Source organism: Gadus macrocephalus, chromosome 13 (assembly GCF_031168955.1).
Source record: "Gadus macrocephalus chromosome 13, ASM3116895v1".
Lineage (NCBI taxonomy): Eukaryota > Metazoa > Chordata > Actinopteri > Gadiformes > Gadidae > Gadus > Gadus macrocephalus.
The window spans coordinates 10221392-10239058 of NC_082394.1; the positions used below are offsets into that span (position 1 = coordinate 10221392).

The window sequence follows — 17667 nt, forward strand, 5'->3', positions numbered from 1 at the left end:
CTTAAGTTGGGCAGATGGAGTAATGATTCAGAGTTAAGGCGCCCCGACCGCATGAGGGGAACCATCAGAGGAGGCTGAGGACCGAACAGGGTGGACGTCTGATGGAGATGGAGTTACAGCCGCAGATGGAACACAGGGGATCCAGTCGCGCTGAAGGATGACAGGCCATGAAGGGTGGGATGAGCGAGCAGAAGAATAATAGATGGGCAACAGCGAGTCAAAAGACACTCTATTGTCGGCATATGGACATTTTTCCTTTCCTCAATACTGGGTTTCTTCCCAGGACTTATGCGGCCACTGATTTGTTATCGGTCCATTAATGAGGAATGAATTGCTTCAATTTGAGTCCTATGTTTTGTGTTTGCTGTGATGCTCTGCCCACCCAACTCACAATATAGAACTGAACCGATCTAAGCATCAGACACATATAAGTGGGATTGTCTGCAGCATGACACTATAATAACAACTGGATTCCACTGCATGGATTTTTCAGTAATATGCATATGAGGCAAATCAGAGAGGGATACGGGAGAGATGACAAATGAACAATACCATTTTTTAATAAATATATTCTTTGCTCCCTTTTCCAAATCTTGTCTTTCTTTCTCTTTTCTTTGGAACACTTTGTTATTGATCCCTTCTTGGGCAACGAGTGGCCTCTCCCATGGGACTCTAGACTGTAATCCTGGTGGTCCTGGGTGGTGCCGGGTGGTCCTGGTTCTAAGCTGAGTTGTAATCTGGCTCCCGCAGCAGACTCAGCAGCTTCTCCATCTTGGCCTCCTCCACTTCTGGACCCTTGGCCACCTCTTGACCCTTCTTCTCCTGCAGACACACACACACACACACACACACACACACACACACACACACACACACACACACACACACACACACACACACACACACACACACACACACACACACACACACACACACACACACACACACACACACCAAAACACACGTGCACACACACACACACACACACACAGACACACACACTCACACACACACAAAAAGACACACAGACACACAGAATGTCCGTTTTTTGTTTGGTTTGTTGAAAACATTGTTATCCTTGGATCATAGTGACGGAAAAAGCAAGAATGTATGAAGAATGGAGTGTGTTGGTTTTCTCACCAAAGTAGGTCACGTTGTTGAAGGAAGAGTTTTTTTTTACCAATTTAAATAATATTAAGATATTAAACAATATGGGCTTTAATAATCTGTAAGTTAAACATTGAACAGAGTTACACTTTAAAATAGTTGAATAATTACTTTATTTGTCATTAGGTTTACCAAGTATAAGTACTTACAATGCAGTCTTTTTTACTTCATCGTTGTCCTGAATGAAGGATAAGTAGAAGTAGTACTTTTCCCTCATTCAGGAAAACTATGAAGCAAAAAGTATTGCATTTGTCTAAACCAACACAAATTAAAACAATAGAGACTGGAAAGCCTTTCTGTGAGTTATGATTCAGCTGTTCACTTGCTTTTTTCGACTGACCTTCGACCCTGGTTGCCCACAGTGACTACGCTACCCACCCTATTAACCACCACCATCATCAGTGGCAACGGAACACATGTTGATGACTCATCAACAACACGACAAAAGCTAAACGTGTCATTTTTTTCGTCATCGCCTCGCTTCGAATTTTATACAAGCCACTCGTGTTAGTCACAACGTGGCTGCGGACTCTCCACCCTGAATCAAACTTTAAATATCATGATAGTCTGAGAAGTTTGGCAACTGCCTTGACACCTTCCATGTTGAGAATGTGTGTTGACTCATTCAGTGCTCATGTTATTGAATGAAATGGCCATACATGGTCTATTCGCAGTCTGTTGGAGCAATTTTGTTTTTTTTACTTTTCTTGAGAAAAGTGATTTAGCAATAAAAAGCCCACGTAATAGTAATCCCATATAAACCATGACCAACTACTGTTTCCACAGAAAAAATTCTCTTTCCAAGGTGTCATTGTCCCAAATACACAGATTGGCATTGTTTCCTTCGCGTTTAAAACATGTCTTCCTGTGTCTGAATTGCACATTATTGCCTGTGTATTCACCATAAGCATCCTTAACGCTGTCCCTGTAAGAGGACAGTATAAATCACAGTGTTACCTTGGGTTTCTTGCGGAGGTTTGGTGAGAGCTTGAAGCAGGTGACGTAGCCCCGGTCGTCTCCCACTACGATGATTGGATGGATGGGGTTGAACTCGATGTGTGTGAGCTTGGTCTTCTTCTTGGCCACCACGGGCTGCTGGCAGATGGCTTCGTACTTGTTAATGCTCAGGTCGAAGACATGGACCTGAACCAAACAAGAACCCGCCCGCCATTAAAGACGGATAACAGGAGAGTGTGTTCGCTGGATGCAATGTTGGCAGGTTTGAGTCAACAGGTTTCTAATAATAATGTCTGCATTTAGGATTGATGTCACACTTCCTAAAATAAAGGAAACCAATTAACAATAAAAGTAAAAAAAAATACCATTGAACACCTGCAGAAAGACTATAAATGACAGATTTAGAGCATTTAAGACTTTTAAAGTGAAACCACTTTTTAATTGTGCTATCTACCCCGTGTTATCTTTCACTGCCTCACCTACCCTCTGTGACTGCTAGAGTATCCTGTCTCTCTTTTGGTTTTACCCTCTGTGAGTGAGATATCTCTCTCTGTCTCTCCCTCCCTCTGTGCAAGATGAGACTGTCTTGTCTCTCTCTCTGTCTCCCTCCCTCTGTGACAGAGAGACTGTCCTGTCTCTCTCTCTCTGTCTCTCTCTGTCTCCCTCCCTCTGTGACAGAGACTGTCCTGTCTCTCTCTCTGTCTCCCTCCCTCTGTGACAGAGAGACTGTCCTGTCTCTCTCTCTGTCTCCCTCCCACTGTGACAGAGACTGTCCTGTCTCTCTCTCTGTCTCCCTCCCTCTGTGACAGAGAGACTGTCCTGTCTCTCTCTCTGTCTCCCTCCCTCTGTGACAGAGAGAGAGACTGTCCTGTCTCTCTCTCTGTCTCCCTCCCTCTGTGACAGAGAGACTGTCCTGTCTCTCTCTCTGTCTCTCTCTGTCTCCCTCCCTCTGTGACAGAGACTGTCCTGTCTCTCTCTCTGTCTCTCTCTCCCACTGTGAAAGAGAGAGTATCCTGTTCAGCATTAAAGAGAGAGGCAGAGAAGAAAAGAGCACTGGCCTCGGCAGGGATGCGATGCTGACCATCTGGTGCAGAACGCGTGGTTCCACAGTGTGTGCGCGTATGTGTGTGCGTACGTGTCTCTGAATGCGTGTGCGTGTGTGATTTGGCAGTGCAAACAGGGAAGCTTCGCTGTTTCTTCCAGAAGGAACTGGATAAGAGGCATTCTGCTTTCAGTCTACGTATATTCAAGCAATCTGTCTTCAACAAACAAAACCCATATTTAGGTTCTACTTTGACTATAACGTAGGAAGCTGAGCAAAGTGCTCATTCACTTCATCATCAGAGTTCCTGCTAAGTTGTAAACACCGTGGACCAGTCTGCGTATGTTTGGGTATTTGTGTGTGTTAATGTGTTAATGGTACTCTATAGGCAGTACAGTGAGGTCACTGCAGTACTACATTCATTGATGATGGTCATTTAACTATCAGAGATGTGTCAAGGGACAGGGGGTCACTGAGGGTAGTGTGTGTGCATACACTGCTCTGATCCCCTTTTTCAGTTTCATCCCCAGAACCTCAGCCATCCAAGTTGAAGCTATCACCCAATCCTCATCTCGATGTGCATGGGCAATTTGACAAACTATTTCAATCATCTCTCATCACACAAAGACACACACTCACTCTCACGCAGTGGTGTGTGTGTGTGTGCGTGTGCGTGTGCGTGTGTGTGTGTGTGTGTGTGTGTGTGTGTGTGTGTGTGTGTGTGTGTGTGTGTGTGTGTGTGTGTGTGTGTGAAACCAGGCAGTGAGGCAGCTGTGCAGACTGGGGCCAATAAAGATCATGAGGAACCTGATGCATGCTGAGTCACCATCATCACCACCAACACAGTGCTGAACCCCACACAGCTACAACAGCAACTTCACTGCAAAAAATGCAGGATTAGGGGGTTCGTCATTGTAGCGTTATGTGTCATATGCCTCTTCATATTTGCATATGCAATAAGGTATGTTAATATTTGCCCTTTTTTCGTGACTGGCTGCACACCTTCAATAATTGAGTGCATACTTAGAATGAGCATTTACAATGCTTCAACTAGAATTCATGCACAAAGAGGTTGGGGCTAGGGAGAAAGCCTTGTAAGCATTTGTGGTTTTAGTTGAAGGATTTTTATCTCAACCCCTGAGACGTCTTTCAGGAGAAAAGAGACTTGGTGGTTTCATCTCTGAAGACTGTTTGTAATCCGGCTTCAGAAACATCGGAAGACATGAAGATAGGGAGGGAGGGGGGATAGAGATGGATAGAGACAGCGATAGATGGAGGGAGATGGAGAGAGAGAGAGAGAGAGAGAGAGAGAGAGAGAGAGAGAGAGAGAGAGAGAGAGAGAGAGAGAGAGAGAGAGAGAGAGAAGGGGAGTGAGACAAGCAGTAAGGAATGAACAAGTACCCACACGTATCTCTCAAATCACTGCCATAGGCTTCATTTCCTTCCTGTCATTTTCAATTGGCACACAGGCCAAGGCGAAAAGTCCCTGGACTTTGATGGCGACTGACCGGCGGTGATTACGTCCGTAAAACAGATGGGGACAGCTGGCAGTCGTTCTGACAGAAATACACAAGGACAAACAAGCCAGCGCCCCCTCCAGCACACACACCACTCTTGTTTGGAATCAACATTGTCAGACATGGCTTGCTTACAAAGTGCACCGCTTCCTGAACCCACTCATCTAACCCAAGGCTGTTCTGAACGATTCGTATTGTACAGCTGAGACAGGTTTACCACGGCTGAGTCAAGCATACTCCTCCATGGGTCTGATGAAAGGAGTCCTGCTCCTTCTGCTACCGCAGTGCTTCCGTCAAATACGATTCGTTGTAGCACAACGAGTTACTTACTAGCACAATGACTTCTAGCACTACCGCTTCTACTACAGCTGTAACTACTGCCTCAGATACTAGTCTATTTTTAGATACTGGCACAGACTGGGTGGTTTGTAGGTCAAGGTGAAGTTGAGGCATTAGCTGAGTTCTAAAGTTAGAATGAATAATTATTAATATCTTAAGTCTGGCAAAACACGGCCTGCACTAGTAAACCCTTCCCAGTTGGAAGACAATCTATAACATTTTTATACGACACCACTGTTCAGTTCACCAATGTACCATCTCTGTCTAGACTGCCGTAATGATAAAGGAAACGAATCGTAAGACTTTTGCAGTAGAAAGGTTTGGGTCAGGGATGTTGAGAATCGATTTCCTTATGGATGGATCTTACCTTGCCATCAGTGGTCACAGCTGCAAAGACCGTTGAGGAGTAAGGAGACCAGGCAACATCTCCAACTGCTGAGTTGAGGTCAAAGGTGAACATGGGAGTCCTGGAGATTAAAAACACACAAGGAGCACATCGTTAGCCTCATAGCATAATTGCCGAAGTCATATTTTAAATCTCATCTTGTATTTAGCAAAAAAAAATCCTAAATCAAATAACTGTCTTAAACAGATAGTGATTATTGAATGTAAAAAGCACCCTGATTAGCTGATGATATAGCCAATGTGGCGCAGTGTATCAGCAGCATCAAGAGAGAAGAGTTAGGTTAGATATCACAATTGGCCAAAATATGACTAAGGCAATGGTGCTATGAGGCGTAACGACATGGAAGTCTCCTTAAAGCATCAGAACCAAAGCTGAATGAACTGAAGATAAAACATTCCTGTTCACTGTTTCCCCATGTATCCATATCTCTACACACTGCCATAAACTGCTTGTCTATTGTTCGAAAAGACACAAGAGAAAAACTAACATTGCGTATCAGCCTTTCAGCCTTTCCAATATGGTGCTTTGCAAAGCCCTTCAGTGAGGGAAAATCTGCACCACCAATGGCGAAAGCACTCAGATCAACTTTCCAAGGGATGATCATTTTCTGCTTGGGCGCGCATGCATCTTTTGAAAGCCCATATAAGAGAGAGTGACATATGTGAGAGTAGCTGTATCCAGCTTGCCAGTCTGTTTGGCTGTAAATGGAAGAAATGAAAATCAATCTGCTCAGTCCAGCGAGACTTTAAAACGTGTGGGCGAACATCCCCTGAATCACTGCCTTTCCTGTACTCCACTAAGGGGATTTGCACTCTCTCTTCATTTTGTTCTTGCCTCCCTTAATCTTTCCTGTATGTGTGGCACACCTTTTGCCTTGGGAATGTGGTCCATCCCCACCATACAAGCTGCGCTATTCAGCCACAGACATCAGAGCCGCCGTGTGGCGAGGCAGACAATACGCAAGCAAGGAAATCTGCACGCTGCAAACTGGTCCTTTGTGCTCGGACCGCCCTGCGATACAAGCCCTGCGAGGAAGATGAATGAACGGATTTCCTTAAGCGCCTTTGAACCCTGTACTTACAGAGGTTCTTAAAATACTATTCACAGTCGGTGTGTGTGTCTTTGTGCCTTACTGTGAGGTAGAGAAAGGGAACGATAGGGAGAGATATACAAAAAAAAAACAAAAAAAAAAACTAGAATTCATTACCTCGGGGAAGGATTTAAATCCAAGAATGGAGAAAGTTAGAAATGTCGCCTGTTTATAGAGCTGGCTATCACTATAAAATGTATTATGTTTTTTTTCTTAATCACTTCCGCCTACCAGTTAAAAAAAATGCAGACTGTTTGGGGATGTTGGGTTTTACTTACAATTTAAAGTGAATTAGTTGGTTAACAAGGTTAAGTTGACATTATACAGTGTGATAGAAGTGCACTGGGAGCCTGACATATACAACAAATTATACATTTGGAAAAACATTTTCTGTGCTTGTAGGTCTCCACCCTTGATTGCCTGTTAATCCAATCGGACCAAAGTTATGGAATGTGGAAGTGGGTTAGCGTAAACCAAACAATGATGGCATGCATGGGGGTCAACCATGAGATATGATATGATGATCAGACTATAACAGTCCTTCAGTAAATACGCTTTCTGACGAGAGAACAGCACTGGAACAACTTCTCTACAGAACTGGTTATGGGAAGACTATTGACAAATGGTTTAATATTTCATCCTTGTCTGGCCGTGAGGCATGTGCTGTCAAGTGCTGTGAGTGGCCTAAAAGGCTCAATGAAAGCAGTGCACTCCATTAAGCATTTCATACTATTTTACACTCTGATCCATTCAACATCCAACTTTTAGAAAGAAGTGGTGTGCAGGGAATAGCGATTCAATAAATTATATTTACTGACACTATAAATAGAAGCGATCCAACAGTACACATGGCAAGAAATGGCAGCATTTCTTTAGTATCCTACATATTTTACATAGCTGAGGCACCTCCAAAAACTCTGATGAAAATATATTATGGAGTAATGGTGTTCATGCCTGTTATTCAACTTTTGCACTTCCAAATAGTCTATTATCCAATAGTGGTCCTCACCTGATGGTATGGTCCCAGATCTTGACGGTCCAGTCGGAGCTGCAGGACAAGAACACCTTGGGGTGGAACTGGTTCCACTTGACGGCGTCCACCGCCATGTTGTGGGCCTGGTAGGTCTCCAGGAACTGGCTGGAGTAGGCCTTGGAGCACTGGAGGACACAGAGGTCAGAGCAGCTCAACTAGCAGAAACATCAACTTCATAGGAATAGGAACACAGGGTGTTTGTGTGTGTATGCATGTGTATGCCTGGGTTTGCGTGCGTCTTTGTGTGTGTGTGTGTTGAAAGGGTACTAAAGGTACTGCTCACAAGCTCCTGAATCAAAAGTACTGTATCTGAAAAAAGTGGTTTTGGATAAAAGCTGTCTGCCCAATGACCAAATAGACTAAGCCAGAACACTCATTCATGTGGAAGGGAGAGCTTCCTGTTCACTGCCAGGAAAATGTGTGTCCGTGTTGATGAATCTATAAAAAATATGGTCCCAGATCTAGAAAAGATTTATGTTAAATTATAAAAAATAAATAATACATCACAAGCAGGAAAGAACCAAAGACAAATCGAACAACCAGCCTCAGTATAAGCCCTAACCTCCTTAGTAGGACATACTGATTTTGCCTTTGAACAGCTAAATCCCCTTCTCGAGCTTTGCTTCGCCGTTGTCGTGATCTGCCTGTGTTTGGTGCGGAGGCCGCGGTGCGACAGGGACAGCAGGTGTTCATTACCGGAGACCCAGATGACAAATCCAGATTTGGCTGGCATTTTTTGAGATTTTTAGTCCGGCCGCAGCAGCGGTGGCGGCGCGGCGGTGACGGCTGCAGATTTAGATTGAGGAGATAAATCTGCTGAGCTGTCCACAAGCAAATAGCTTTTCAGCCCGCGGGGACAGGTGTTGCTCTCCCAAGCCGCTGACGGACCGGGGATATTAGCCCTGGGGCACTTTGACACTTTCCTAGCGGCGTCTCCTAGCCACCAACAGCTGCTATGGTCCCCAAAGATAACGCCACAAAGCAGCTGGGCGGCCTGACGTACGCACAGAGGCATTGATCTCTCACTGTGTGTATGTCTCTCTCGGTCTGTGTGTGTGTGTGTGTGTGTGTGTGTGTGTGTGTGTGTGTGTGTGTGTGTGTGTGTGTGTGTGTGTGTGTGTGTGTGTGTCTATGTTTGTATACCTCGACTAGACAATTAAGACATGGCTTCCCTTATCTCTTTTAGATGATGTCCAATCATTTAGATATGGCCCTGGGCCATCCAAAGAGCTCTTATCCACAGTTAGGTTGAGGTGAATAATAAACTTATTTTCATGGCTAAAAGCACACAAGGATAAATGTACACCTGCCCCCAGGCAATGGCAGATACATTTTAACATTTGGCCGGTAAAAAGGTCAGGGTTACATATTCATGGTGCATGCTTGTGTACTGGAATATATACAATATATCATTTTTTATTCAATTATGTAGCTATTTTATGTATGATAACGTTAAGCCCATACCACTAAGGCACTGGCGACTTTCTAAAGTGACTTTAACGATCCATAGTAAAATATGAATTTGTCTCCATTGAGAATATAAAGAGCAGAGTGGGATCGAAGAGAGTGAGAAAGTGAGAGAGAGAGAGAGAGAGAGAGAGAGAGAGAGAGAGAGAGAGAGAGAGAGAGAGAGAGAGACACACACACACACACACACACACAATCACAAAACACACACACTCATATGGGTGGCATTGTGTGCCCCCCTGTGTGCAAGCCCAGCAAAGCTTCTTCTGCACTTCACTGCACACAAAATGAGCTTCCATTTTTCAAAAGCACACTGCAGGAAGACAGCAGAAAGTTTTTGCGATGATCCCGATCTCCTTTAGGGGTAGTGGGCGAGGGACAACTTCATTTGAGGCTAACCCTCTGATGGCTGAAGCAGCAACATTGTGAAAAAGAGTTTAGACAAACTGTGGACTCGACAAAACCTAATGCCATTACTATGGTGCTTCAGCATACTTTGAGACTAGGAGCTATGGAATATGAGAAATAACCAAGGATAGCTACCTCATCCTAAAAGGCCATGGCAGAATAGCAAGAAGGGATTTAAGATAGTTGGCAGTATTGTGCTCTTGGTGCCCTTGCCTAGCATCACAGCACATTGTTACTCATCCTCTCCTAGGGATGAGAGAAGCCTGGCGGCCACTCACCTTGTGGATTTTCCCTTCCTCGGTACCGACCAAGAAAAGAAAGTCAATCTTCGGATGGAAGTCAAAGGAGGTACCGCACGCTGTGAAACACATGTTAAACACATTGTTGACTTACATACAGATTGGAATTGATTGCCAGTAGGGCAATATCTGTCTTGTACAGAGTGTGGTGTGAAGCTGGCACATGTTGGTTCCACTAACACCCAAGGCGATACTCAGCTGTTGTTTGCCACATGGGTGGGTAACATATGGCACACAGCATAATGTCTAATCAATAACAGTAAGCCACATGCCACTCAAATGTGGATATTGTTTTTGGGACCATTGATTTTTGTATTCTTATGAGGTTTCCTTTCTTAACCACATCATTATGCGTGAGGAAAAGAATGTACAACGAAAATGTGTGCTTACCAGCACTGAGGTAGATTACCTTCCTCTAACGGGACCGCCCGGAGCGGTTTATTCCACTTATACCACTGTTACCAAAAACAATATCTATTAGGCGCCTTCATCTATAATGCTATTGGTTTTTTATCGCCCTAATCAGCTGAAATTAAAATATACCTCCGCGGGGAAGTCATCATAATGTTTTTTTCATTTTGCGACATCTGGTCGATAGTTGTATTTCACCGTTTATTTATTTATTTATTTATTTATATATGCATAAAGTCGTTTTATGAAAAGCTTCGGAAAAGAAAGAAGCTTAGGAAAAGCTTCTTTAGCCAATACAGTTATAAAAATAATAAAGGTCAAAGAAAAGAGGATACCCCTCTGTTGTTGGAACATTTCTAGCAGTATATTAAATACTTGAGTTCCCATTCCGTACCTATTTTCTACCAGCGAAGCTCTAGCATATAGAGTGCTTACACAACAGATTAGTGCCACTATCTGATGGAGCATCGGGCATGCTTACGCCACTAGCCTCTCCACCTCTGGCTGCTATCTAATTGGCATTGATGGATCATGTTCCAGATATTAATGTGGTTTCAGTGTTGGCCTGGGATGCCTCCTTTACTTGGAATAATAACAATAATAGTAGACTCTTTCCTAGAATAAACTGAGTTGTATTAGTTTTCACTTCGTTTTCACTTCGTCCCCTTTAAGACCTTTAACCATAGTAATCCATAAGGTGTAATGCGGGCCAAAACTAGGAAGCACTAAAGAAGCCTGCGCCGTTGGAGTCAATATGGAGGGCGTCCGAGGTGTGAATTTACCCACGCTCGGCTGCTCCACCACCTCAAGGCACTCGGGAAGGGCCCCCTCCAAGGAGAGCTTAATGACGTCGCTGAACACCAGCTCGTTCTGCAGGCACATGGACACATCTCAACCCGTGCTCAAACACACACACACACACACACACACACACACACACACGCCGGTAAGCAAACACACCTTCTTGATGATCACTGATCAGAAGGTGCGACAGATGAAGTCGCATGAGACAAGTCAAAGCAGATGGACGTGTGCGCCTGGTTAACCTTGATCAGGGTCCAGGACACCACTCGTCCATCGGATGAAATGGAGTAGAAGTTGTGGTTGTTGTCCATGTCGTCGTTCTGCCAGCGTACCTGTTAGGAAACAACAACAGACAACAAACTATTTAAATCATGAAAGATGATCGCTTGGTGATCTGTCAATGAATATCTGATAGCTGTGAGTATTTTTTTCTAATTTTTTCTCTCTATATATGTCAACTTTTATTCAATGTTGGCCATCGTCCTTTAAGTAGGTGCCAATGCTTTGTCTGTCTAATCATGCAGCACATCTGGAAAATCATTGAAAATTTTTCGCATTTTGAATCGGTACAGCATAAAACCAAAATGTAACAGAAGAAAGCCCTTCAGTAAAATTAGGGACGTTTATAGATGATAGATGACATGTTCATAGACGGCTGTCAACAAGCAAAAAAAAACAACGCTTCAGATGTCTATATTTTATAAGGATGTTTACGCTGGCAGTTTTCAACAGCATACTGCATAAGATTGACTATGAATGAATCATTCCGGGCGGTGGGTGGTATGTAAATTGTGTGAGAAATGACAGTGATGTCAGCAAGCTTAAACAACACCATCAATCTCCTGCAATCTGGTTAACACACACACACACAGACAGACAGACCCACACATACACGTGCATACACACAAAAACACATACAATCATGCTCACACAAATATACACACACACACACACACACACACACACACACACACACACACACACACACACACACACACACACACACACACACACACACACACACACACACACACACACACACCATGCTCACACACACACCCACACATACACGCACTATACAGAGGATCCTCCCTTCTCCTCACCTGCCAGACTGGGTCAGTGTGTTTTCCCGCCTTGGCGGTGCTCTTGAACACGGGCTGGGCTGCTCCTCCCTCCTCCGCCTTCAGGTCGAAGACGGCGACGCAGCCGTCGTAGAAGCCCACCGCCACCAGGTGAGACAGGCGGTCGTGGATGTGGAGGCACATGATGCCGCTGCTGGTGGGATAGACGAACTCGGGGCAGGTAGAGTTCTTCAGGGTGTAGAGCAGGAGCATGCCGTGCCCCTGCTTACTGAAGTCGTCTGGTGGGAGGGAGGATAGAGGAGAGAGGAGAGAGGAGAGAGGACAGAGGACAGAGGAGAGAGGAGAGAGGAGAGAGGAGAGGGGAGAGGGGAGAGGGGACAGGGGAGAGGGGACAGGGGAGAGAGGAGAGGAGAGAGGAGAAGAGAGGAAAGAGGAGAGGAGAGAGGAGAGGGGAGAGAGGAGTGGAGAGAGTACAGAGGACAGAGGAGAGAGGAGAGAGGAGAGAGGAGAGAGGAGAGGGGAGAGGAGAGAGGAGAGAGGACAGGGGCGAGAGGAGAGGAGAGAGGAGAGAGAAGAGAGGTGAGAGGAGAGAGTGGAGAGGAGAGAGGAGAGAGGAGAGGGGAGAAGGGAGAGAGGAGAAGAGCGGACACAGGCAAGAGGAAAGAGGAGTGAGGACAGAGGAGAGGAGAGAGGAGTGAGGAGAGATAAGAGAGGAGAGAGAAGAGAGGAGGGAGAAGAAGTGTGACCAGGAAAATATAATATAATATACAGAGACAGGTGAGCAGATGATGATGATCATGATGATTATTATTATTATTATTAGTAGTAGTAGTAGTAGTATTATAATTATGGTATTCCATGTGGGTCAAAACTGTGTTGCAGTTGCAAAGAATTAGAAACATTCCCCCCCAGAAACAAGATGTCTGACCCTGAATGTAACTCACATGATCCCATTCCTACTGCAAACAGGTCCTGGTAACTCTTGTTCCTATTGACCACAAGCCTCCCATTAATGACTGTGAATCAATTATCTGACTTGTTCAACTAGGTGCAGTTGTATAAATCATGAGAACTGACCAGCAGAGGGCAGTAACAGAGAGCCTTTTTGCTTTGTCATACTGGAACTTCCACAGAGGAAGAAGGGTTCCCTCCTGCTCTCTGAATTCATCAGAGGCATCCTCAAAATACTTGAAGTCTGAAACGGATAAGAAGGACAAAGATGAATTGAAAACAAATGAAAGAAAGACATGAGACAAAAAAATTATAGAAAATACATGCATTCTGCTTGACGAATGACAGCAAAAGGATACCTTTTGCTAGGGCTGGGGGATTAATCGAATTTCGATCTCGATTTCGATTTTAGCGTCAAACGATCACAAAACTAATATGATCGAGTTTTTGATATCTTTATGTGTACATATATTTTATTAAATGTTTTTATAGAAACTGCAGAACAGCTGGATACATATCTGTTTTTATTTTTGACCATTTTTATTTTTGACCATTTTGTGTATTTTTTAAGTCGAAATTTCCAAGTTCTCGGTTACAAAGTGTTTTTTGGGAGAGACATGCTGAATAAATACATCATGTTTTCAAAGTCAAATATAATCGTTTGAATAATCGTGATTTCAAAATTGACCAAAATAATCGTGATTATGATTTTTCCCATAATCGAGCATAATCCTACCTTGTGCAATGTCATCAAAAGTGTTTTGGTTGACCATCCGTTCAAAGATCTTGACCACTTTTACCACCTTCGTGACATCATCACTCTATGGAGAGAATGTTTTTTTAATAAAGGTTAAAAGAAAAATCTATTTTACATTATAAAATGCACAATATAAAACAAAAAATCCCTTTCCACAACAGTATGTTCTGCATTCCGAAGAAAATCCAGGTGGACCCACCATGAGACACAGCAGATGATTTACCTGAGTCTCCGTGACCATCTTATTCTTCTTCAGTTTGTCCTCTTCTTTTTTAGCTGAAAAGGTTTTCTGTTTGTCCTTGTTTTTCTCTTGCTTCTCCAACTCTTCCAGGTATGCATCGTATATCACCCACTACACACAGGTTAAAAGACACCCTTTAATGCCTCGTAATTAACTCATACAACCTTGTCCATAGAGGTACGGAATTTGGAAGAAAAACAGGCAAACTACTTCACATGAGTGGACGTTATGTTTTATAACCGTTACCTGATTGGCCGTAGCGGAGAAGTTACATCGCGGAGGAGGTTCCGTCTGGCAACTTCTTTCCTATTGGTGATTGATAAAAAGATTGGTGAATAGAACATCGGGTCATTTAAATGTTTATAGAGGAATGTTAAAGCTTTGCATAATCCTATACATGTGACGACTTGTGATCACTTTAAGGAGCAAGACAGCCTACTAGGGACAGGAAAGTACTGTATGTGGTAATAGGGCGTGGGTTTGACTCCGAGCCAAAGGGTCTGGGGTCAAACCCCAATGTCCAACCGTTCACCTGAAGAGGCTGCTTTACGCGAACAGCTTATCAATGACATGTATCTCAAATGAAGAGATTGTTTATCTATGACACAATTCTCATTTATAAATACATGCTGTCATGTAAGCTTTCTGTTGTGAGTGTGCCACTATTGGGGTTACACCGTTTCTTACCCTCAGAGGGTTGTTCAGGGTCTGGGACGCCCGCTCGCTGAAGTTGAACTGGTTAGTGACCTTCTGCTCCTTCTTGCCTATCTGGGCTTCTACGCTGTCAGGCCTCTCCTCCTCTCCCAACACCTCTGCTTCTTCTGCGTCCTCCGCAGCCGCGGCGTCTACCTGGGTTAACACACATGGAAGATCTCAGACACTGTGGCACACAGACCGTTCCTTCCATTAAATGGTTAAATAATTATCTTTGAATCAAAGTGTAGATGTTTGATGCCGTCGGTTTGGAAACCCCAGTTAATATTCTGCTTGCATTGTATTCTAATTTGAATATACCCTCAAATTGTGGGTAACATTTAGGTGAGTTAATAAAGTTGGGGTTCAAAACTCACAATTTCCGAAGTCTCCTCGATTACGGGATTCTCTGGGATCTCCTCGTCCGGCTCTGCTTCAGCCTCGGCTGCAGGTTTCTCTGGAAACAATTTAAATGTCCTTTGTTTGAAAGTATTGAAGCAGTTCCGTTTATTTATTTGTATGATTGGTATGTTTTAGGACTGGATGTGTCTTTGCAAAAGGACAATAGTGTCACTCTGTGGCTAGAATCTTGTATTACACCAGAAAACCAAACAGTATTTGGTAAGCGCTGGTTTCAGTAAATTTTGGCAGAGCAGAAACTCCAACTGAATGCAACATGTTACAAAAATTAAGTATTAATAAAATATGATTTTCAATTATAAATACATAAAAATTTAACAATTAAGATTTTCCTATTCCGTTTGTATAATTGTGTAGATAGCCTACTCAGTAAGCATAGGCGGACAGCAATGGCTCCTAGGGTATAAAACATGAATGAAACCAATCCCAGTGTTTACCGTCCGTCTGGTCCTGTCTGGCCCTCTGTCGTCTGGCCTCTTCAGAGTCAACATGTATTAGGTTGCCCTCCAGGACGAAGTGAACTGCCATCTGATCCACACTACTGATGGGCTTGTACGAGCGCTCCTACATTAACAAAACAAGCCACAAATGTAGGAATAGAGAACTAATAGAGATTTGTGGTAAAAAAAAAAAGAAGTAATTATTATAATGTTGAATTTCTTTAAGGTATAGTCAGAGTTACAGGATATATCAACAGTCATTTTTTATAAAAGCATATGCTAGCCTTATATGAATTGTTTTCAAAGCCAAGGTGGAAAGAATTGTGTTCCTTACTGAGACAGTAAGGAAGAGTAAGAGGAATCAACGTGTAACTTAGCTTAAGCACTACTGTTGTAATACATATCTTTCATATCTTGCCTCATTATAAATGTTGAAGCCTATATGAAGCCTCAGAAGTCGTTACCTTGAAGCTGTATCGCGCGATGTTCTGAGGTGCATGAGGGTTATTTGCAGTCAAGATCTTAGTGAATTCCTCTTTCAGCTCCTATTCCAGCCATGTTGGAAAAACGTAGGACATTAAGAATGAAGAATAAGACAAAGTGAAAAGGATTGGGAAATAATTTAAATGAAGTAGCCACAACACTTTCAGCACTTGTTTATAGAATGACTAATAACCGATTAACAAGTAACAATGTACATTTTAGTGTGAACAAGTGTCCTTGTAAATAAATATTGAATACAATTAAATTAATAAATGTTCAGTTGCAATCAATCCACCGGAAAAAAATAACAAATATTTAAAAATAAATAAATTATACTTTAAATAAATTAAGAGGGTTGTTTGTTCATTTTTATGAAAAATCTGTCAACATCCCCTGGGAAACTTGTCCTCACCTCCTCAGTGAGCTCCAGCTGGTCTGGGGGCTTAATCAAAGCTTTTCCTTGGGCCCACTCGTCCCATCCATCCCCCTGATCCACCCCTTCCTCTTCATCCTGTCAAATGAAGAAGAGTTTCACCGATGAGTGTGGGAACATAGGTTTTCTCTGTAAGTCGGTGTCCTTGACCTTGCAGACATTTAGCAGTCTAGAAGTAGAGCTCGAAATATGATGGCTCAGTTACTTTGTTGTGACTCACCTTTTTCTTGCTGGCAGGTTTAGCAACCTTTAGGCCTGCACCTGGGGGCTTTTGCAATTGGACAAAAAAATGTTACACGAATAGGGAATAGAACAATGTTTTTTTAAATATATATATATATATCATTTTTTTTCACATCTTTTATTCAGTTCACAACGGTTAGCAACGTTTTTTATTTATTTATTGACCGTAACTTACCTTCTTGGACTTCACAGTTGTTGGCACGGGCATGGCGTTGAATTATAAAGAAACAATTATGCTTCGGCCTATCAATACTGCATAAAAATACTGGGAAGAAAAAGTTTCGAGTGGATTCACTTCGAAAGTATCGGCGAGCTCTTCTCCAGCAGAGTGTGTACAACCGTAACCATGTCGACCAGCTTCATGGCGCGCTCCTCTGACCACGGGACGCCTGGAACGGGATCCTCTAAATGAGCGTTACTGGCGATAGAGAGGGCGGGATTTTCAGGTCCATAGGCTTAGGGCAGGGGTTCAGGACGAGATGCAAGAGAGGAAGAGTTCTGATCGAGGGATCCTCCTTTTCGTGCCATGTTTCGTATATTGCTCTATCAATTGCTCGTCAGAGCTCCATATTTATTTTACCTTGTCGTTGTTATTCTTGTCGCGTCCCCATCTTTCTCGCTCCGGGGCTGTTAACTGGCGTAAACAATTCATAGGAAGTTAAGTACCGGAAATTGCATTGCGGTATACGGGGATAACGCTACAACACAGGATCCTCTCTCAGCCTAACTAAAACATGACGCAGTACCACTATGCAGTGGCATCCGAATTTAGTATTTCTTCCATACTGTAGTACTTCTAAATTTATGGATGAATTAATATATATTTTTTTTCGTGTCGCTTGCATAGACCACTATTTAATACATGGAAATGATTCCCTAAAAACACGTAGTACAACAATTCCCGTGAATGTACACACAATAATTACAGACTCAAAGGAAATTTGTTATTCCACACTCAAGCCAAACGCATTTGCCTGAATTTAT

The 17667-nt window shown here is 43.2% G+C and overlaps 1 protein-coding gene across 1 annotated transcript; it reads right to left on the reverse strand.

Annotated features, from left to right (window-relative positions):
- Positions 1-539: 539 nt before the first annotated feature.
- On the reverse strand, positions 540-17325 carry dnai1.2 (dynein, axonemal, intermediate chain 1, paralog 2). Its single transcript, XM_060069811.1, has 20 exons — positions 16859-17325; positions 16661-16708; positions 16420-16518; positions 15989-16069; positions 15522-15648; positions 15042-15121; positions 14659-14820; positions 14218-14277; positions 13954-14082; positions 13710-13794; positions 13100-13217; positions 12967-13010; positions 12044-12300; positions 11183-11272; positions 10919-11006; positions 9705-9784; positions 7528-7676; positions 5390-5489; positions 2125-2310; positions 540-822 (listed from the first exon to the last, which is right to left on the reverse strand). The coding sequence occupies exons 1-20, from the start codon at positions 16889-16891 to the stop codon at positions 721-723; spliced, it is 2118 nt and encodes a 705-aa protein (XP_059925794.1). The 5' UTR covers positions 16892-17325; the 3' UTR covers positions 540-720.
- Between the last annotated feature and the right edge of the window lie 342 nt (positions 17326-17667).